Source organism: Tupaia chinensis, unplaced genomic scaffold, assembly GCF_000334495.1.
Source record: "Tupaia chinensis unplaced genomic scaffold, TupChi_1.0 Scaffold000707_1, whole genome shotgun sequence".
NCBI lineage: Eukaryota > Metazoa > Chordata > Mammalia > Scandentia > Tupaiidae > Tupaia > Tupaia belangeri.
The window spans coordinates 703,270-726,817 of NW_006160230.1; the positions used below are offsets into that span (position 1 = coordinate 703,270).

At 35.1% G+C, this 23,548-nt stretch overlaps 1 protein-coding gene across 3 annotated transcripts in view; it reads right to left on the minus strand.

Moving 5' to 3' along the window:
* The window catches only part of CNBD1 (cyclic nucleotide binding domain containing 1), a 468,077-nt gene that overhangs the window by 37,829 nt on the left and 406,700 nt on the right, over nucleotides 1-23,548 (minus strand). For 2 of the 3 annotated variants that reach the window (XM_006160740.1, XM_006160742.2), the window contains exon 11: nucleotides 12,168-12,235. In XM_006160740.1, coding sequence (XP_006160802.1) covers nucleotides 12,168-12,235 — 68 coding nt within the window. Of the gene's footprint in view, nucleotides 1-12,166; nucleotides 12,236-23,548 lie in introns of those variants that run through there. The other variant, XR_336323.1, reaches the window with a different exon arrangement.

Genomic DNA, 23,548 nt, shown 5'->3' on the forward strand with positions numbered 1-23,548 from the left:
GTAACACGGTGGTAATGCAGCTTGGACCCACATGAGAAGGGACCTGGTTTGTGTCCGAGGACCTCCCTGAGTGTATGCCTGCAGTCTGAGTCAGCTGAGGTGGGGAGTATTGCAACCTGAGGGCTCTGACGGGGATGTCTATTTCTCTCTTTCCTTTTTCTCAGAGAAACAAACAAATTTTTCCAAAGATTAAAACAAGTAAAAAGAAAACATTTAAAGAGATGTAAAAGTATAAATAGACTATATTAAATAGTTAATTAAATTAAGTGAAAGCCTATGGAGTCAATACAGAATGTATCTAAAGACAACAATAAGCTTTTACTCATTTAATTAAAATATTTTCTAAATTATATTATTATAATTATTCCCTCTATTTTAGTTCATCATACATTACCAAATGAATAAAATAAAAACTCTTTCTAAGATTCTCTACTAATATTCTTGGTTATTTTTATATATTCTTTTATGTTATTATATGAAACATAAAACAGTGCACTAGTAATCAAAAATGTATTTGTCACAAAAACATATCATTCTAATGTATTAATTAAACTTAAAATTATTTAAATATGGTTGACACTAGGTGATCATGAATCTGAATTCAGCCCTTTTTCCTGTTAAAAGCTGTATGTTAGAAAGTTTTTTTACTGGAACCAGCAGATGGCATAGCAGTTATGTTGCTGGACTTCCACGTGGCTGACTGTGGTTCGAGTCCCAGGTTCAGTGGCGTCAAACTCACCCCAGGTGTGTGTGCATGCACGTCCAAAATCCCAGGAGGAGAACTGAGGAAAAGGGATTGTGGCATGGCCATCTTCCGGGGAGGAGGGGGGTGACTTCTCACTTTCCCTCCCACTGTCTCTGTCTCTCTTTCTCTCCAGTGAGTGCATGTACCCTAGGACAAAAACATCTTAAAGAAAAAATGTTTTTATATCAAAATGCATATGGCATTACCAAATAAAGCAATTAAAGACTAAGTGAAAAAATTGGATAGAGGATAAATAAGGACGGAAAAAGGAAATGATGTCAGAAGTGAAATGAGTGCACTGAGAACATGACAAATGTTCCTGTACATTTTCCTGGAGATGGGTCATAAATTTACCCCAAAGCTTTCTTGTATTCAACACAAATGGGTTAAAGTATCTTTGAAATGAAAACAGAGTAGCCATTCAGAAGAACCACTCCTGGCACTAACTAGAAAAACATGTCCTATGTGTCTCAATAAGAAAGGTTACTATAAATGACATCTGTACCTGTATCTTTACAGAACAGTATAGGCAGAAGTGCTCTGACATTTCTAGCTATACCACCCTCACATCAGACTGTGCTGTCACACAGAATATAATCCAGCAAAAGCCAAAGCAGTCTAATTTGGATGAACACAGCTATCAGATAATATGGCCTGGCCTAGCGGTGGACTGAAGAGTAGCTGAAGCAATAATTTTCATATTTTTATTTTGTTGTAGGGGCTTTCTGTATTTATGCATGGTACACTCTTACATGCATGTGAGCACAAAGATAAAAGGAAACCCAGTATCACGTTCAACCAAAACATCGTAGTTATTATCTTTCGCTTACTTTTTGTATAGTCCATGCAATGTATAGGTTCTCAAAGTTTTTTTTTCCTGTTAAAAAGATAGTTTAAAGGGGAAACCAGCAGTTAGCGTAATGGCTATGTCACTGGACTCCCATGTAGTCGACCGCGATTCAAGTCCCAGACCCAGTGGCTTAAACTCACGCAGGAGTGTGTGCGTGCGTGCCCAAGATCCCGAGAGGAGAAAGGAGGAGAAGTGATTGTGGTGTGGCTATCCCTCCTGGGGGTTGATTTCTCATTTTTTTGTCTCCCTGTCTCTGTCTTTCTAGAAAGCGCATGTGCCCTATAGCAAAAAAAAAAGAAAAAAAAGAAAAAAATCCTGACAATTTTTTATAATATATTACAATTTTATTACTTTTTTGTCCAATACAAAGCCAAGTGTTTAAGAACTAGTAAAACTAAAATAAGATTGTCTTCATCTTTTAAAACATAAGGGTGCTGATTAAAAATGTAATCATAATAAAATACATATACTTGGACAGGCAATCTGGACTTAGCGAGGGTCTTAAAAGCTAGTTTGGCTTTTATTTCTGGACCAAACAACAGCATTTTCTTTTTTTAAATAAATAGTCTGGGTTTGTGCCAGGAAAATATACTCAAGTTTGAATAAAGTTTTAGTACAGTATCTTATGAAACTTAAGTCGCAGGGCGCATGTGATCACCAGAGAGACAGTGAGAGGCAAGTAAGTAATCACCCCTCAGAGGAGGATGGTCTCGCTGCAATCCCTTCTCCTCCAATCTCTTTCTTGGATTTTGGACATACACACACACACACACACACACACACACACACACACACCTGGCATGATTTTTCATGCCACCAGTCTGGGACTTGAACCATAGTCCGCCGTGTGGGAGTACAGCTGCTTAACCTTTGCTACCATCTGCTGACCTCTCTCTTATAAAACTTTTAAAACATAAGTGTCTGGCATCCACTTCAAATAGCCTGAATTACAAATCACAAAGAGTAATGGGTTAGCAAATATAAACTTTCAAGAAGTTCCAAACGTGGTCCAGTGATGTATTCTGTATTGAGTCTTTAATTTTTATTTTAAATACATTAAACAGGAAAAATACTAGAAAATGCCTTCACTTTTAAAGTCCAGCTCATTCTATATCTGGTTATCCAATAAAATGCCAAAATGAAGCTAGAATAGATCCATACACTACCTACTTGTGAGGGGAAGATATATTACATCTATAAGCTTCCTCCATTTGGCTATCCCATTTCTTCTCTGTTTTTCAGTATCAGCCACTCAGGTAAGTAAGGAACGCCAAAAGCACAGACTTGGGACTCTGTGTGTTCTCGTGACTATGTACATCTCCTCTTCCCTTGCTACTTTCCTGGTCACTGTCATAGATCACTCAGACAAATATTATACTTACAATACAAAATTTCAATTGGATGGGCTAGCTGGTGGGATTGTGGTTCAGGCAGCTGGATTCCACACGGCTGACTGCATGGTTCGAGTCTCAGACATGAAGACTTGAAAAAAAAAAAAAGAAGAAGAAAAAGCAACAACAAAAAAATTGGGCATGTGAGCATATGTGCCCAAAACCTAGAAAAGAGAAATGGAGGAGTAGGGGTTGCAGCATTACTATCCACTATCTCACTCCACCCCCACTCCCTTCTGTCTCATTCTTTCTCTCTCCAGTAAATGGAAGCACCCTCTACCAAACTGAAAAAAAAAAAAAAAAAAAAAAAAAAAAAACACAATCAACCAGGTAAAAATAAAAGATACTGGAACAAGCTTTACAAATGTATTTTTCCAAAAAGTAATTAGTGCTACTTTTTGTGTGTGCAACACACATATGTTTTTATAGAAAATTTTCAGAAAGTAACACAGTTGCTGACAGATGAACCTAAGAAATAGGGAAAGCCCAAATAAAAAGAAACTTCGTGAAGCCAGCCCAAGATCTGGCTGTTAATGTGACTGTGCAGTTTGAGTCCTGGACCAGTGACTTGAAAAACATGCCAAGCATGTGCAGTGTGACCATACCCCATGGAGAGTGTTTTCTCATTCTCTCTCTCTCTCTCTCCTGAGTAAACATACTCTCTGGCAAAATCAAAATAGAAACTTCTTAATTTTCCTTCTGCCTTCCAATTTACCATACCTCCTAAATTCCCAAGGCAATTTTTAATTTTTTTATTAAAAAATAAATACAATCATTCTGCTCTATTAAAAACTTGATTTATCTTACAAAATGACTTTTTACCAGGTATGAAGTGACTGAAACATATTTTTCCATTTAAAGATAACTGCTTTTAGTCTTAACTAATATGTTTTACTGAATATATTGTTCTATGCCGAGGGCAAAATTTGCTTTTATTTTGGTTGAATATTGACTTTTCATCAATGCTTTAATTTTTTATTCACTTTACTACTTTTTTTCATTTTTCAACTTAGTAAATCCTAGTTCAGTGGGTCTCTAGTCTTTGTGTATCAAAAACTTTTTTTTTACATCTGTCAATAATTATTCATATATCTACCATGATTCCATTTCTCACTATGAGCTTCCTTTACTTACAAAATTGTAGCCACAAAATCTTATTAGAAATCTAGCCTTTTCACAAAGAATAAAATGAGAGAAAAGGAGTCTTCACTTCATGCATAGGTAAAAATTATTCCTCTAGTGGTTAGACATGTGGGTGCAGAGGAGACCTGATTTCATTGCTTCAGATATTCGGAAGCGGATAGATACTCTTGAACCTGTCACTGGGATAAATACTGTCAACTACTTCCTAAAAAATGTACTGTAAATTAGACATGTCCCTCGAAGAGAAAATTATAATAAATTTTTGTTTGTTTGTTTGTTTTTGGAGAGGGTTTTTGCTATAGGGTGCGTGCGCTCACCAGAAAGAGACAGAGAGACATAAAGTGAAATCACTCCCCAGTGGGGATGGCCATGCCTCAATCCCTTTTCCTCCATTCTCCTCTAGGGATCTTGGGCACGCACGCACACGTGCCCAATGTGAGTTTAAGCTGCCCGGTCTGGGACTCGAACCACAGTTGACTACATGGGAGTCCAGCGACATAGCCATTATGCCAACTGCTGGTCCCCATAATAAAGTATTAAAACTTAGGAGAACATGGAAATAAAATAAACCTAGGTAAAATTCTTGGTTTCATCTTTTTTAATAAAATATAATCAGAACTTCTGCTTATGGGTAAAGTGTGTTAGTTTGTGGATATATCATTGCTCCTGCTAAACAGACAAGCTGGAAGAAAAATCTCTGAAGTCTAACTGCTTCAGAGATCTGCTGATGCCATGAAGGCAAGATGTGATTTCTGGAGAAGCTAAATTACCAATATGCAGCTGAATTTCTACTTTGGGATTATTCACTGGCATTGCCCAAGAGATTTGCCTGGATAGAGGGCACTTTTGGGGAACAAGATATGAGCTGATCTCTCGTGATTTCTTGTATGCGCAATGACAAAACTGGTACTTTGAAGTTCTCAACACGCATGATCGATTGTCCCCTCAAGGCATGTATGCAAGGCAGCAGATTGAAAAGCTAATCCACAAACCATTAGAAAAGTTGAGCCTTCTGTAATCTTCCCCACAGAAACAAAATCAAAATTCAAGAACTGTGAGGGAAGGGGCCCTTCAATTCCATTGGAAATTCTGAAGAGAAACAGGAATGAAAAAAAAAAAAAATAGACTAAGCAATGCCATAGTTGTGAAGCTACCTCACTTTTCCCTAATTGGCTGAGTGATCAATCTTCTAACCTTATCCCATCTGCCTACTGAAGAAATAACAAATCCTTCTAGAAGGATGATATCACCTAAAATATATAGAAATTTTTGTAAAATATCCAGTATTCAACCAATAATTATCAGAATAACAATAAGCAAGACTATGGCTTAGAGAATCAATATTAAAAATAAAGAATAACTAGATATAATAATGAACAAAAGATATTAAAATTAGTAGATAAAGAATTTAAAATCACATTAATTAATATGGTAAGAAAATAGTAGAAAAGATGGACTAACAGAATGAAAAAAGAATGTCACCTCTTACTGGGATCTATAGAGGAATTCAAATTTTTTTTGCACCAAATAAATTCATATTACCTTGTTGTAATATATCTGAATAGGATCTAGGTTGAGGCAATAAGAAGGTTTAGATATTGGTTCAAGAAGAGCAGCATTAAAGCAACATGAATTCTGCTCAAAATGAAGCAAAAACGATCATCAAATTTATAATGACACTTGGATGAAAGAATGGTGAAGTCATAAATGCTTCGTGGAATGGTTATAACAACAATGTCCCAAGGAAATCAGCAGTTTACAACTGGATAACTGGTTTTAAAAAGTGGACAATGATATTAGAGATGATGCTCACAGTAGCAGACTACTCATATCACTTTTTAAGGAAAATAAATTAATCTCATTCCATCTAATTGAACACAATCAATTGTTAACAGCAGAAACAACAGCTAACACCCATAGATGTCTCAGCTGGTTTTATGTACACAATCCTGATTGAAAAATTAAAGTAGAGTGAACTTTCTATGTGATGGGTATCAAAACTGTTGTGTGCAGATCAAGTGCAGACCAGAACAGAGCTTTCAATAAAAATATTAAACAAGTAGGAATCAAGATCCTAAAGCGTTTCTTTGAAGAATGTAACAGGAGATGACAAATGGCTTTACCAGTACAATCCTGAAGAGAAAGCACAATGAAAGCAATGGCTATCAAGACGTGGAAATGATCCAGTTAAAGCAAAAGCAGACCAGTCACTAGCAAAGGTCATGACAACAGTTTCTTGGGATGCTCAAGGCAATTTTCTTATTGACTTTCTGGAAGACCAAATATGGGTAACATCTGTTTATTATCAAAGTGTTTTTAGAAGCTTAAGCAGAAAATGCCCAGAAAAGCTTTGCTAGAGTTCCTCCACCACTACAATACTCCTGCTTATTCCCCGATCAAACAAGGGCAATTTTGCAAGAGTTTTAATAGAAAATTACTAAGCATTCACCTAAGAGTCCTGATTTGGTTCTTTCTTGACTTTTTTTGTTCTCTAATCTTAAATATCTTTAGAGTACACTCATTTTTCTTTAGTTAACAATGTAAAAAAGATTTCATTGTTCTAAGTTCCCAGAACCCTCAGTTCCTTTGGCATGGGCTGAATAGCTGGTATTATCACTTAACGTAAGTGTCTTGAACTTGATGGAGCTTATACTGAGAAACAAAGTTTGCATTTTTTAATTTTTATCTTTTAATTAACATTTTTCATTTACGGGGCTGACAGGTGGCATGGTGGTTATGGTGCTGGACTCTCATATGGCTGACCATGGTTAGAGTCTCAGGCCTGGTGACTTGCTTCCTTACTTTCCCTTTCTTTCTCTCTGTGTCTCTCTCGTCAAATTAAAAATAACAAAATAATAAAATAAGAAATGTTCCATTAACTCTATGTAGTCCTCTTACATCATTAAAATAAAGAACATAAACAAGTTTAACAGTAAATTGATAACAACAGAAGATAAATTTAGTAAACTGGAAGGTAGAAAAATTAAAATATGCAAACTAAAGGAAGATAAATATGTGTAGGAGAAAGAATGCATATAGTGAAAACTTCTCACCTAAGTTTAAATGGAGCCCCAGAAGGAGTGTAAAGAGAATAGGGCAAAAAACAATATCTGAAAATACATTGTACAAAAATTTTACAAAATGAACAAAATCACAAACTCAGATTTAAACAACTCTACATCCTAAATAGAATAAGTAGAAATAAAACTGAAATCAGAGACACATCATAATGAAACTACTGAAAAGCAAGGACAAAAAAAAACATTAGATTCCTGCAAGTATACTGAAAAGTCAATTTGGTTCTAAAACTTAAATGTAACTTCAAAGAGAATTAGAATAAGAGAATTAGTGAGACAACCATGAGGAAGAAGATTTACTCAACGGAAAAAAGTGAAATTCATAAAATGTCTCCAAAATTAAGCCATGATGTCACTGATGTGGAAATAGACCAATTCACCTATTTTATGAAGTAGAGATGGACTCATTCACAGATTTATTTCATTTATAACAGTGGTGGTGATGCAGTTCAGTGGCTATTGAATGGTCTCTTCAGTATGTGGTGCTGGGAAAAACGGATATTAATATGAACAAAACAGCCCCAAACTACTTAACCTCAAATTTGCACCATAAACAATAGTCAATTCCAAATAGATTATAGATTATTTAAGAATGGTAAAGCACTCAAGTTTTTAGTAGGAAGCACAGGAGAATTAAGCACAGTTTCAGCACATGAGTGAGGGATGTGTGTGAAGCCTCCACATCTGTGTGAAGCTGGTTCTCTGACACCAAGGAGTAAGGGATGGTTTTGCTTAAACATCCAATATTTTAAAGGCAAAACTGAGCTGTGTCTGAAACTCATCATTTTTATAAGCTAGTCAAAATAATCCCGTCTGTGTAAAAATGTTAATTGGCATGAATAAAGTCCATTAAAATAAGGTGAATGTTTGTATTCCTATATATGATCTGCTCTTTTAACTTTTGCTTTGCAAGGATTAGTTAACAATGCCAGTTGTGCAAGGTCCTGGAATAGAGGTCCCTGAAGAAGAAGGAGATAGAATTCCTAGCAGCTTGAGAGCGATCACAAAACAACAGTGACAAATACAGAATTAAAAATGAACCCTTGCATGATCATTAATACGCTGCCAGAATACAGTGCATTTCATTTTATTTTTCCTTTGCGACATGGCTTAACACAGATGTGGCTGACTTAGTATGCAGCATCTGTTCGTGCTTTCACCAAACTGGAAGTTGGAGCTGGCACTTTTCTCCACTCAGCATTAAACAAACAAACAAACAAACAAAATCAAAAAAATCTATTCAAATCAAAACCATTAGTGAGCAATTGAAATTTTCAAGGGGAAAAAATAAGGCTTACCTCAAACCTGACACTGCCAAGCTGCTTTTTGTTTTAAAAAATCTGGTCACAATCTATTGATACTTGTTTTTCTTTTTTTTTTACTTTTAAATTTTTTTATACAATCACTGGGTATCATTACAGCTTGCAAAATAAATTTTCCCAGCATGAGTACACTATGTATTGTTCCAGTTAAAGGTATTTTCATATACATTATTATTAACAGACAGTTTTCTATTTTTGTAACCCTTAAAGTTTCGTTTTTCTTTTCCCCTTGGTGTAGGAGAAAGAATGCATATAGTGAAAACTTCTCACCTAAGTTTAAATGGAGCCCCAGAAGGAGTGTAAAGAGAATAGGGCAAAAAACAATATCTGAAAATACATTGTACAAAAATTTTACAAAATGAACAAAATCACAAACTCAGATTTAAACAACTCTACATCCTAAATAGAATAAGTAGAAATAAAACTGAAATCAGAGACACATCATAATGAAACTACTGAAAAGCAAGGACAAAAAAAAACATTAGATTCCTGCAAGTATACTGAAAAGTCAATTTGGTTCTAAAACTTAAATGTAACTTCAAAGAGAATTAGAATAAGAGAATTAGTGAGACAACCATGAGGAAGAAGATTTACTCAACGGAAAAAAGTGAAATTCATAAAATGTCTCCAAAATTAAGCCATGATGTCACTGATGTGGAAATAGACCAATTCACCTATTTTATGAAGTAGAGATGGACTCATTCACAGATTTATTTCATTTATAACAGTGGTGGTGATGCAGTTCAGTGGCTATTGAATGGTCTCTTCAGTATGTGGTGCTGGGAAAAACGGATATTAATATGAACAAAACAGCCCCAAACTACTTAACCTCAAATTTGCACCATAAACAATAGTCAATTCCAAATAGATTATAGATTATTTAAGAATGGTAAAGCACTCAAGTTTTTAGTAGGAAGCACAGGAGAATTAAGCACAGTTTCAGCACATGAGTGAGGGATGTGTGTGAAGCCTCCACATCTGTGTGAAGCTGGTTCTCTGACACCAAGGAGTAAGGGATGGTTTTGCTTAAACATCCAATATTTTAAAGGCAAAACTGAGCTGTGTCTGAAACTCATCATTTTTATAAGCTAGTCAAAATAATCCCGTCTGTGTAAAAATGTTAATTGGCATGAATAAAGTCCATTAAAATAAGGTGAATGTTTGTATTCCTATATATGATCTGCTCTTTTAACTTTTGCTTTGCAAGGATTAGTTAACAATGCCAGTTGTGCAAGGTCCTGGAATAGAGGTCCCTGAAGAAGAAGGAGATAGAATTCCTAGCAGCTTGAGAGCGATCACAAAACAACAGTGACAAATACAGAATTAAAAATGAACCCTTGCATGATCATTAATACGCTGCCAGAATACAGTGCATTTCATTTTATTTTTCCTTTGCGACATGGCTTAACACAGATGTGGCTGACTTAGTATGCAGCATCTGTTCGTGCTTTCACCAAACTGGAAGTTGGAGCTGGCACTTTTCTCCACTCAGCATTAAACAAACAAACAAACAAACAAAATCAAAAAAATCTATTCAAATCAAAACCATTAGTGAGCAATTGAAATTTTCAAGGGGAAAAAATAAGGCTTACCTCAAACCTGACACTGCCAAGCTGCTTTTTGTTTTAAAAAAAAAAATCTGAATCTATTGATACTTGTTTTTCTTTTTTTTTTACTTTTAAATTTTTTTATACAATCACTGGGTATCATTACAGCTTGCAAAATAAATTTTCCCAGCATGAGTACACTATGTATTGTTCCAGTTAAAGGTATTTTCATATACATTATTATTAACAGACAGTTTTCTATTTTTGTAACCCTTAAAGTTTCGTTTTTCTTTTCCCCTTGATTCTCTTCCTCTAAATCCAAATTGCTTTAAAAAGTTTACTTAAAAATGTTCATTTTCTTCTAAATCTTGCTCACTCCACACTTCTATCCTAGGATTTTCTCTTTCTCCACACTGTTTTTTATTGCTCTTTTCAAATATCGGCTCCCAGATATACCACGTTATGCCTGGACCCCTGGAAAGCATAATCCAGATTACTTCTCGGGGCGGTATTCATTTTAGATAGTTAGTGACCCCTTCCTAGCCCTTCCTGTTCTCACTAGTCCTAGTGAATAACATTCTGTTTATAGCTGGTAAATTTCCTACAGACAAGCATCTGTGTCCCACATCTAAAAAAAAAAAAAAAAAAAAAAAAAAAACCTCAAAAACAAGACAACAGTTACTGTGATACTCATAGTTTCACTGACTGTTGTCTTACACTCCCAACTAAGGGATTGAGGAGACGTTTCTACGTAGCATTTCCTAGTCCTATCTGAAACAGTCTCTCCCCTCAACTTTCAGCTGGCCCTTCTCAGTCAAGTCCAGCAAAGTTCCACTTGTGATAGCATGAGTCAGTAGGCAGAACTTGAATTCAGGGATTATGTAGCCTCTATTGCTACAAAAGCAATGGCACTTTGGTCATTTTTAGAATGTCCTTCCTCTGTGAGGCCATGCGTTCCCTACCCATCATGCTTTGTGACATTTGGCAACTATGGTGAGGAAACAGTCTTGCCTCATTTTCATGATGACTGAATCAAAATGCAATTGAAAGCAGTACCTTAATTCACACACTCCAGATGCATACTTGAAATGTGACCTGGATGTTGCCTGCTTGGGGGAACTTCTGTTCTCAACATGTGTTGAAATTCAACCATAAGGAAATACTGAAAGCATCAGAGTAAGTCATGTGGATTTCACTAAGGATTTCCTTGGAAGACAGAGAGGAAGGCTTGCATTTACCACCACACTATAAACAAGTAAGTCTTTAAATATTCCCTTTGGTATTTCTGGTCCTCACAAAAACTATTTGGTTAAATTGCCAATCCATTTCCTTCCCCTTTTGACGATTCATATCACACATTACGGTCTGTCACCTTTGACAAATACCCGCTCCACACACATGGGATGTTTAGACCATTTGGGTTGTGCTTTATTTTTCTTTTTTTCATAAAGAGCAGCACCATCTGGGCTTTTCCACTCCTTTGGAGTGCTACTACTGACCTAAATATTCCTCATATTTTTTATTATATCATAAACTTGCTCAGTTTTTATCACATATCTTGGATAGGTTATTAAATATTCTAGCATGAACTAATCAAATATTCTAGTATGGAGTAATGCATAATGATCCTCTATGCATTTTCTAGATATTGGCATAAGGTGTATTTGTTGTAACTATTGATACAAATCATATTAATGAACATAAATTGTACATACTAAAGCTAAGATAATAATGACCCACAACCTTTAAAATATCTGTTTAAATGTTTATAGTCCTCTTTAAAAATCTGAAGCCCTTTCATATAAAGCTTATTACAGGTACATTTTAGCTGAGACAGGCTATGAAATATTTTATAAGTTGTTATATTTATCCATGTTACCAAAAACATCACCATAAAAATTAAAACACAGGAGGAGGTGGATGGATTATTATAAGAACTTTTGCAAATGTTTATTTTACTATTTTCTAGAAAGTAGATAACATTATAGTCATGTTAATGGGGAGGTTACTAGACAGTAAAACGTAATTAATGCTTGTATTTAATTATGGGAAAGAAAGATATTTATTATAACAATCTGAACATTTTACTTACTTCTGTCAGATGTCCAAATGTTGGTTTAGCTGTTTGTAGCATAAGTTGCTTGGTCACTGAGTCTAATCCTAGGGGAAAACAGAAATATTTAGAATATCATTAAAAATTTTTAAAAAATAAGATAAAAGTTAGAAATTGCTAATATTATCTCCATCAGTATTTCAAAATAGTAAACAAAATTGAATTTCTCTTTATCATAAAATTTGCCAAGTATATCATCCTAAATTCATACTCATAGATGACCAAATAATCCCTACAAATTTTAACATGAATTGTTCAGTCTCATTTCCACAATGTTAAGCTTCATAATCAGAAATTGGGAATTGTTTACTACCTAACATGTGACAGACATGATCGGTTTCCTACCCCAAAGCCATTCTCTTAGCCCTTGGCAGAATCACTTTCCATAAGAGAGGCTGAAAATAGCAGATATTCACTTTCTTAGACTCTCAGGCTTCTAAGGTATAAGCATGGGAGCCAAACGTGGAGTAGGCATGTAAGTCATCCAAATGTGGCCAGGTGTGAGAATAAAAGGGAAGTACTCATAATTCTGCTTGGACAATATAATATATCAGGTTATACTACACAAACCTGATGGAATTTAAGAGGGCGTATGATGGGGAGTTTGGTGAAAGTCTATCTATCTAAATAAAAACAATCTAGGATAGCCAACTGCCCATTATATTTTGGACAAGATGGTGTTGGACTAAAAAGCTTGCAGCACCATCTTGGATTTTTGGATTCGTAAAATGACAGAACTAAAGACTACAGCCAACCCTCTGAAGATGGCTGAGTGAAAGCACAGAAAGAGCCAGAATCATTGCTGATATCACTGAATATTGTGGCTATTCTTGTGTAGCATCACAAATAACTTCTTTTCTTTTCTTTTTTTTTTTTATTGTTTTGTTTGTTTCTTTGTTACAAGGTACATACATTCACCAGAGATAAAGAACGGGAAAGTGAGAAAACACCCTCCATAGGAGACACCACAAATCTTCTTTCTCTATTCTCCTCTGGGGATTTTGGGCACGCTCTCACATTTACTGAGCATGTTTTTTAAGCTGCCGGGTGTAGGATTTGAACCATGCAGTTGGCCATGTAAGATCCAGTTGTCTTATCCTCCATGTCACTTGCTGACCCCTAATCTTAATTTTTTAATTGGCTATTTTTTTTTACTTGCACCCGAAGCATTCTAACTCTCTCTTCTCCCTCTCACACACCCACATATGTGATAAAATTTTTACAGTGTTATTTTATACACAACTCATTCAATTATTGGATACTGGTTGGATCATTTTTCCTTTATAGGCTTATGTAATCACTATATTCTCTTATTTTCTCTTCAATATATGATCAATTCACTAATATCTTTAAGGTAAAGATACCATTTCAAGCCACATTACATAGTGCTGATAAACCCAAGAACTAATCTTATAGACAACTTAAAAATAAATATTCATTAAAAATCATGACCCAACTTAAGATTTTAAAAACCAATATACATTGCTCTAAGCAACAGAATCGCAAAAGCAGGGGAAAATTTTTATTCTCTTGACTGTGATGAGAATACATTCAAGGCAGTTAAATTTTACAAAATACATATGTGTCTGAAAAGCTCATTACACAATAATATAGTAGACTCTGAAGGCATGGCCTCATGGAAATCACACTTGACATCGAATTATCAGGGACCAAGGATGCTACCTCTGTACTTTGAGAACTGCATGATTTCTTTCGTACTTCTGCTTTCCCTTCCCCTTATGTTATTTACCCATTTCCTCCATAACCTCATGTTCTATGACAATTCAGGGAGTAAGACTGGAGCAGAGACATAGACACAGGCAAGCTCATTCTTGCCCTTTCACATGTGATGAATGTCCTGCACCACCCTGGGACCCTGAAGAAAGTCTTCACCAACAATAAGATCCATATCAGGACCAGCAATTGGCGTAATGGCTATGTCACTAGACTCCCATATAGTCGACTGCAGTTCAAGTCCTGGACTGGGTGGCTTAAACTCACTCAGGGCACATGTGCATGCGTGCCCAAGATCCTGAGAGGAGAATGGAGGAGAAGGGATTGTGGCATGGTCATTTCACACTTTCTTTCTCCCTGTCGCTGTCTTTCTGGTGAGTACACATGCCCTATAGCAAAAACTCCAAAAAATATATAAATAAGTAAGATCCATATTACCAGACATGGTCCCTTGACCTTACTCCCCCAAAATGATGGGTTAAATAAAGTTTTATTTTTCATAAATTACTATGTGTGATATTTAGTTATTAAGTAACAGAAAACAAACCCCCCCAACAAAGAGTTTATAGGATTTATTGAGAAAAGATCATTGGTTTGTCTATACCGACAGATCTGTTTTTATTAGATTAAGATTTTCCCCTAGTCCAATTAGATCCATTGAAAAGCTCTTTCTTGTGGTTCACAGAAATTAAATTCTCGGTACAAGAAAGAAGTCAAGGAAACTGAAATGTAACTGTGAATATTAAGTGCTAGACACCATCCCCATGACATTTATCTCATGCAATACTCGCAGAATTTCTACAAGATAGATAGTCTTGCCACAATTTTACAAATGAGAAACTGATGTACCAGGAAAATAAAGCAATTGGCATTGATAGCCAGGCTTTGTCTAGTTTAATAATAATTTAAAAAGTAGACAGTTATCTAATTTTAATGTAGAGATATAGTCCACTATTGTTTTAAATTAACCTAAGGCACAATCATAATTAAATAAATTTTCCCTTGATTTTACAGTTGTAAAAGTACAGGACTATCATTCCATCATAACAAATGCTAGAATTTTTCAAGCATATTTTTTCACCAATCTTACATTACTCAGATAATGTCACATTTAATATTTGTGGGGACAGCAGGTGGTGTGGTGGTTGAGGTGCTGATCTCCAATATGGCCAAAAATTCAAGTCCCAGACACAGCGTCTTGAAACTCATACTGTGTGTGCCCAAAACCCCAAGAGGAAGAGGGACTACAGTGTGGCCATACCCCCTGGGAAGGTGATTTCTATTCTTCTATCTCTCTGTATCTCTCTGGCAAGTGTGTGAACCCAAAAGAAGCAAAAAACAAACAAACAAAAAACAAAACAAACAAACAAAAATCTCTCAAAATAAAATAGATTTTAGAAATTAATTAAAACAATAAATTACATTGAAGAGAACAGCAATGTAGATACATCAACCCTAGGAATAAGTTTTTTTGGTGTGTCTAAAGTATTAGTACAACATTTAAATTGTATTTGAATAACACAATAAAGTAGTCTAGGAGCAGATTTTATTATCTGAAATAGGATTTGCTCTCTCTACCTCGAGTAACTGCAACAGATCAGTATTCAAAGTGAGAAGATATCACCTCTGAACTGCAGTTTATTCTGACACATTGTTCATTCCTTTCTGAAAACATTTTAACAAGAGTAGAAGCATACTTTTGCAAAGATCAGTGCGGAACTATCATGTGATACTTTTCAGTAATTATGATAGCAATAAAAGAATTATTGTTTCCTTTTTTTTTTTTTTTTGTAGCTTCAGAGACACCTCAGGAGAAACAGCTGAATAAGTAATGCTGCATTGATCTACAGGATGTAATTCAAAAGGTCCTGCTGTTAGCAGGTTTCCCTAAAGAAGAATGCCCTTGAGAGTTCACATATTTTCATTATAGTGCTCACACTAAACTCTGAACCTTCAATGATAGTGATAGAAATAATTCCATATCTGGCTTCACTGAACAAAAAATAAAACTAAGGGTTTATAAAATGTCTTTCTTAAATGTTTTGTAAAATTCACATGTTAAACCAAATGGGAATTTGTGGGAGGAATTTAAATTATGTATTCATTTTCTTTAAGACAAAAGTATGCATACTGTCTGTTTCTTTTTGTGGAGATTTTCTAAGGATATACTTTTCTAGTGAACTTTTCCCATTTCACTTAAATAGATGTATTCACTTCTGGTCGTTTACATTACCGGTGATGGCTTTCTTAATATCAGCATTTCTGCTATCTCCTTTTAAATATCTGATACAATAATATATACCCTATTCTGTGTCTCTTTCTTTTCGTATGAACCTCCCCAAAGATGTACCAATTTCATTAATCCTATTAGAACTCTCTTGTGATTGTTTACATTGTCTTGGTATTCTTTATTTATTTCTAAATTTGCTAGAGGGAGTGTGCACTCACTGGAGAGAAACAGGGAGAGAGAAGGAAAGTGAAAAATCACTTCTCCATGAGGGACAGTTACGGTGTAATCACTTCTCCATATCCCTCCTTTAGGATGTTGGGCATGCACTCACATATACCCAATGTGTTTTTCAAGCAACTGGGTCTGGTACTTGGACCCTACATTCAGCTAGGTGGAATCCAGCCAGTTTAACCACTAGGTCATGGGTTGGCCTTGGTTCTAAGAGTTTTATGTGGGATCTTTAGGGTTTCCTTTACATATAAGGTCTCATTATCTGCAGACAGACACAATGTGACTACTGCATGCCAATTTAGATGTTTTCTATTTGTTTTTTGGGGGAGGGGAGGCACTAAAAATATTATTATTTATGTTCACTAATCTATGACAAATTCTCCATTTCCTTCAACTACAAATATAAGCCATAACAGTAATACTAGACTGAGTAGAAATTTAGACTTTGTAACTAAATAAAATCATAGATATTTTCTATCATATTATATTTACTATAAATATCGTTTAATATTGTTAAACCCATGACAATTTTTTAATTACTATAGTTATGACTCATTGATACAAAGTAACCATTATTTATTGTGTTAATAAAAATCACAGAAAGTGCTATATCACCCATTTAAAAATATTTGAAAACTGCATTTCAATATAATTGGTTTAATGTATAATTATATTTTTAATACAAAATCCTTATTTAAAAAAAAAAAAAAACACTAAAACAATACCTTATTCCTAAATGGGATGCCAGAAGGTTTCACCACATTGTCAAAGAATCTATGATGCCAAAAAATTAAGACCTTGGAGCCAGCAGATGACGTAGTGTTTAAGGTGCTGGACTCCCACATGGTCGACCGTGGTTCGAGTCCTGGACCTGGCAACTTACTTTATTACTTTCCCTTTCTCTCTCTCTCTTTCTCTGGTCAAATTAAAAAAATAACAATCAATAATATAAAATAAATAATTCCTGGGGAAAAAAGATTATTACTTTTAGCCCAAAAAAGTAAACAAACATAATTACATCTAAAGTAAGTTTCTGTCAATAAAAAACACTTCCATTTTAAGGGACATTCATTTTGTTCTTTATCTGGCTAGGATTCCCAACATTATGTTGAATAAAAGAGGTGAAAGTATACAACTTTACCTTATTCCAGTTCTTAAACTAAAAGATTTCATCTTTTCCTAAGTAGGTATGATATTATCTGTGAGTTTGTTGTATATGGCTTTTCTTGTGTTGAGTTACATTCATTCTATACCTAATTTGGAATAATGGTGCAATAAACATGAGAGTGTAGATATCTTTTCTACATGCTGATTTCCTTCCCTTTGACTATAGATTCAGAAGTGGGATTACTGGATGATAAGGTCTCCTATTTTTAGTTGGTTTTGAGTAGATACTATATTATATTATATATTATATTATAATATAGTAACTTCCACCTTGGCTGTTCTAATTTACAATCCCATCAACAACATACAAAGCATTGGCTATCAAGAGGAGACATGGGACCAGCAGTTAGCGTAATGGCTATGTCGCTGGACTCCCATATAGTCGACCGTAGTTCAAGTCCCAGACCCGGTGGCTTAAAACACACCTGGCGCGTGTGTGTGTGTGTCCAAGATCCCGAGAGGAGATTGGAGGAGAAGGGATTGCAGCTTGGCCACCCGCCCCCGGAGGGGGTGATTTCTCGCTTTCTGTCTCTCTGTCTTTCTCTGCCTGTCTGGTGAGCACAGGCACCCTATAGCAAAATCCTCTTAAAAAAAAAAAAAAAAAAAAAAAAAGAGGGGAGACATGATCCAGTCAAAGCAAAAGCAGACTATCAAGAGCAAAGGCATGACAACAGATCTGGGGAATTCTCAAGGCATTTTGTTTATCGACTTTCAGGAGGACCAAAGACTGATAGCATCTAATTATCAGGAGAGTGTTTTGAGAATGTAGCTGAAGCTTTAGGAGAAAACACCTGGGAAAACTTCACCACAGAGTTCACCTCCACCACAGAGTGCATCTCTGCCACAGTGCTCCTGCCATAACTCTCATCAAAAAAAGGGCAATTTTGTGAGTTTTGATGGAAAATCACCAGGTATCTGCCTGATAGTCCTGATTTGGCTCCTTCTGACTTCTTTTTGTATCCTAATCTTAATCATTAATCATTAAAATGCACCCATTTTTCTGCAGTTAATACTACAAAAAATATTGCATCAATCTGGTTAAATTCCTAGGTTTCTTAGGGATCATTGCTTACTGTAGTGTGTTGAATTGATGGAGTTTATGTTGAGAATTAACGTTCTTATTTTTAAAAATTTTTATCTTTTAAATCCTCTATTCTATGAACTTTTAAAAAATTCTTTTGTATGTAATGTATATATAAATTAAGGTATTGCCCTCATTTACCATTAAAAGAGAAAATGAGAAATAAGAACATCTCAATTTGAACTGGGAAATCTTCTCAGGTTATTCAATTTTCCTGAACATTTTAGTATTGTAAATCTAAGATATTGATGTCGCCTCTGATTATCAGGAAAGAACATTTGTGCCCCAAAAGTATTAATGAATGTCAAGGTAATTCCCAGAAAATTTCAGTCAACCACAATAATGAGGAAAAAAATGATGAATCTTTCTTCTATAAAACAAAATAAAATCTCCTTTAAAAACTTGAATACTGTTGAAACAATTTATATTGTTTAGGGCTTCATTTAGCTCATATTCACTCATCCCAATATTATGGAAAAGTAATACTTTGATGTCATTAAGATACTATTTGTCACATCACTGCTATGGTTGTCTTAATGAAAGAATCCACCTAAATTACAGGGAACGTTTCAGTATATATTACTTGGTGGGAATTCAGAAAACATCAATAAAAATAATACAATTTTCATAGTAATGGATGAAAAAAAATTGAAGAAAGAAGAGAGTAGGTTGCTTGTGCTAGGAAAAGACTTAAAAATGATCAATAAATATCTATATAATTTCAATAAATCTAATCCTGATAGGTGGCTTATTATTTACTGTATTTTCTAAATATATTTCCAATGAACAGCTTAATATGTTGGCTATGGATCAACAACTTTTGGCATTAGCACATCGTGAGAATAATGTAGAAGAGTTTTTAAATATATGTATGACTAAAATAAAGATTTATTTGAAAGATTCTTTAGGCTAATTCTGCTTATGAAATACTTGAGAAATGCAAGAGTAAGAATAGAGAGGCAAGGCATTCATGGGACAAAGAAATGGGTTATCATCTGTTGAAGATAACGTGTCTAGTATTCTCAACTAGATTGGTGAGAAATGTATACATGCTGGAATATTCACTTTGCAAACTAACTAAAATGTGATTGTATAAAAGAAATTAAAATTAAAAAACATAAAAAAGAAAATGTTTTAGTGGAATTTTTAATATCAAAGTTAAACATAAAGTTATTAAAAAATTCTGTTTGGGGGCTGGCCCCATGGATTAATAGTTAAGAGAACCAGACCCTACGTGGCCAACTTTGAATCCAATCCCAGCCCCCTGGCTTAAAAACGCATGCTAAGCATGCGTGCCTACAGCCCAAAATTGCAACAGGATGGAGAAATGGAGGACAAGGAATTGTGGTGTAATTATGCTCCATTAGGAGGTGCTTTCTGTGAGTGTGTGTGTGTGTGTGTGTGTGTGAATCTGGCAAGCGCATGTACCCTCTGACATATTTTAAAAAAGAAAATTCATTCAGTAAACTTTATTTTCACCTACATTCTAAAAATAAGGATAAATAAAATAGTGCCTGACCCTGGATATAAATAAATAGCTATAAACTATTTATTTATTCATTTATTTTGAAAAAATGTTAGAGGGTGTATGTGCTCTCCAGAGAAAGAAGAAAGAGTGGGAGTGTGAGAAAGCATCTCCCATGGGACATGGTGAGCCTCAATCCCTTCTCCAATTAATTCTTCATTTCAGAATTTGGGGCATACAGTCACAGACACTTAGTGTGTCTGGGACAAAAACTGCACGGTAGGTCATGTGGGATCTGGCTGGCTTACCAAACAGCCACAGGCTGGCCTATAATACCCATATTTTAAAAGTCAGGCTCATATCCTAGTTTTAAGTTAGAGCTGTGAATTGTGGGCTGCTAAGTGAGTTACCAGTGGCATATGATATGTACATTAAATATTGTCTTTAATAAGTGAATATGTTTAACTGACATGTTTTATTTTAAGAAAAATAAATTGAGCAATTATTGTAATTACTAAAAACTAAAAATGTACTGAAGTTTTAGTAGCTTTATTTTGTTAAGTCTTAAGCAATAGTTATCAATAATAATATCATACCATAGATGTTCACAATTTTCACATTAAAATAGTAATGAACAAAGATCAGAATCCATAGCTTACATGATGTACATGGATACAGGTCACTAAAAGAACTGTCTTCTGAATTGCCTCTTGAAAGAAGAACTCCACTTCAAAATCCACAGAGAAATGTTTAGTTGACCACCTAGATCATGTTAATTGTTATAAAACAGGGAAAGAAAAAAATTCCTACAAAAGATATACTCAAAAATGTTATCGAAGGCCATTAGGTGGAGTGGAGGTTAAGGCAGCTAGGTCTCATATAGCCAACTATGGCGTTTAAGTATTGGACTCGGTGACTTAAAAAACATATGTGTGCATGGGGAAAAGAAATCATGGCATTACTATAATCCCTGGTTGGGGTAATTTCTCACTTTCCTTTCTCTTTTTCTTATTCTCTGGTAAATGCATGAACTCTATTGCAAATTGCAGAAAAAAAAGTTTATTATTATTATTATTATTTAATCTGTATCTTATGCTAAGAATACATATAACTAGGGACCAGCAGTTAGCATAATGGCTATGTCACTGGACTCCCATGTAGTCGGCAGCAGTTTGAGTTCTGGACCCAGTGGCTTAAACTCACGCCAGGCGTGTGTGCGTGCATGCCCAAGATCCTGAGAGGAGAATGGAGGAGAACGGGTTGAGGCGTGGCCCTCCCCCCAGGGGGTGAATTCTCACTTTCTCTCTCTCTGTCTCTCTCTGTCTTTCTGGAAAGCGCATGCACCCTATAGCAAAAACCTCTCAAAAAAAAAAAAGAAAGAAAGAAAGAAAAGAAAAATAGAAAGTAAAGTCTTATTTTTTAAAAAAGAATATATGTAAGTAATCCACAAATGACTTAAAGTATACAGGTTATAGGCAAATGTTGCACTTTTTATTTAAAGGATTTGAGCATTGCAGAACTTACTATCTGTGGGGTGCTCTGTAGGCAATCACTCAGAGATACTGAGAGATGACTTTATTAAAAATATGATGCAAAAGTGCTGTAATTTAGGTATGTCACTGGATGATCAATCTCCCTAAACACTATTTACGTATTATCAGATAACACACATTTGCTGATTACTAGAGTTAAATTTTTCACCGGTGAAATAGATATAAATAATTCTAACATTTCTAATGTTGTTTGCAATAGAATCTGAGATGGTTTCAGAATCACTGAAATAATGTCCTGGGTGTATTTGCAACAAAATATTGAATATAGGCTTTCCTTGTGCTATTGGAATTGTAAGCCACATTTCATGCCAAATATATGTTCCTATCTGTGGAAGAGAATTTTTAAGAGATGCATAACATGAGCAATGCTTATGACACCTCCCTTGCCTTATTTCACATATTAGTGTTGCAAGCCATCACCCTTGCAGTAATTCATTCCTTTCAGTACTTCAGAAAGTCCAAGATTAAGAAAACGAGTAACCTTGTCAGAGGCAAAAATGAGCCGTTAGTGGATTATTGGTAAACATAAGCCATATTCAATTGTGATAATGTAACAATCAAAATAAATCATTCTATTCCCTAACTTACTGTGTTTCTTATCAGAATACTATTCTAAGGAGCATTATATTCTCACCTAATAATATTTTTGCAAGTAATACTAACTACAACAGTATCATTTGCCAAACATTTTCTATACACTATGTCGAATATACAAAAATGAATCTTTTTATGTAAAAGTTTTTGCCATATCATCAATTTTATAAAATAATTCAGGGCTTATGTAGATGCAGTACTTGCCTAAAAAAAAAAAAAATAGCTTCCAAGTGTTTGAGATTGGATTTGCTCTTACATTTTTCTCAGTCCAAGGCCTGAATTTATTTTATTATACCTATTTCCTTTCCATTTTGCAACAATGGTTGAGTACATTAAGTTCTGCAAGTAGAACTCTAGACAGAATCATTTATTTACTTTCTAAATGAATGAAAATGATTTATTTTTCCTTCAACCAAGCACTGATAAGTATGATAGAAGTTTTATTACTCAGAAATTCCTTCTTGCTTTTTCCCAGATATGTCTCAGTCAAGTTATGATTAAAGCATTGCTAAAGTTGAGTAGTTGGAGCCCTAGACAAGTATATATCCAGAAATGAAGCAAAAAAAAAAAAAATGCCATTTTAAAATGCAGCTCCATCACATGTTAGGAAGTCTTGTGAAAACATTGATGCTTACATAAAAAGATGAAATAAAAAGAGTATCCTATTAGTAACAGACCATCTAGAGAGTAAATCAAATGATTTGTATCTGCTAATGTTCTTGCTTATGGGAAGAAATAATCAAAGATACATGCAGAGGAACCAGCAGTTAGCATAATGGCTATGTCACTGGACTCCCATGTAGTTGTCCGTGGTTCAAGTCCCAGCCCTGGTGGCTTAAACTCACGCCGGGTGTATGCGTGCGTGCCCAAGATCTCAAGAGGAGAATGGAGGAGAAGGGATTGTGGCAAGGCCATCCCCCCTGGGGGGTGATTTCTCACTTTCTGTCTCTGTGTCTCTCTCTGTCTGGCGAGCACACACGCCCTATAGCAAAAATCTCTCAAAAAAAAAAAAATAGACATGCAGGCAAACACAAACTTAAACATAGATAGACACATTGTGGACAGCACAGACTCACTTTTGTAAAACAGGAAATAAATGAACAAATAGAACCACGCTTATAAAAAAAGGATTAGAAGTGAAATTATTTTTTGGAGCAATTTTTACCAGCGGGTACATGTGCTCGCTAGAGAGACAGAGAAACAGAAAGCAAAAAGTCACCCCACGGGGGCTATGTGCAATCCCTTCTCCTCCATTTTCCTCTTGAGATTTTGGGCAGACACAATGAGTTTCAAGCCACCAGGTCC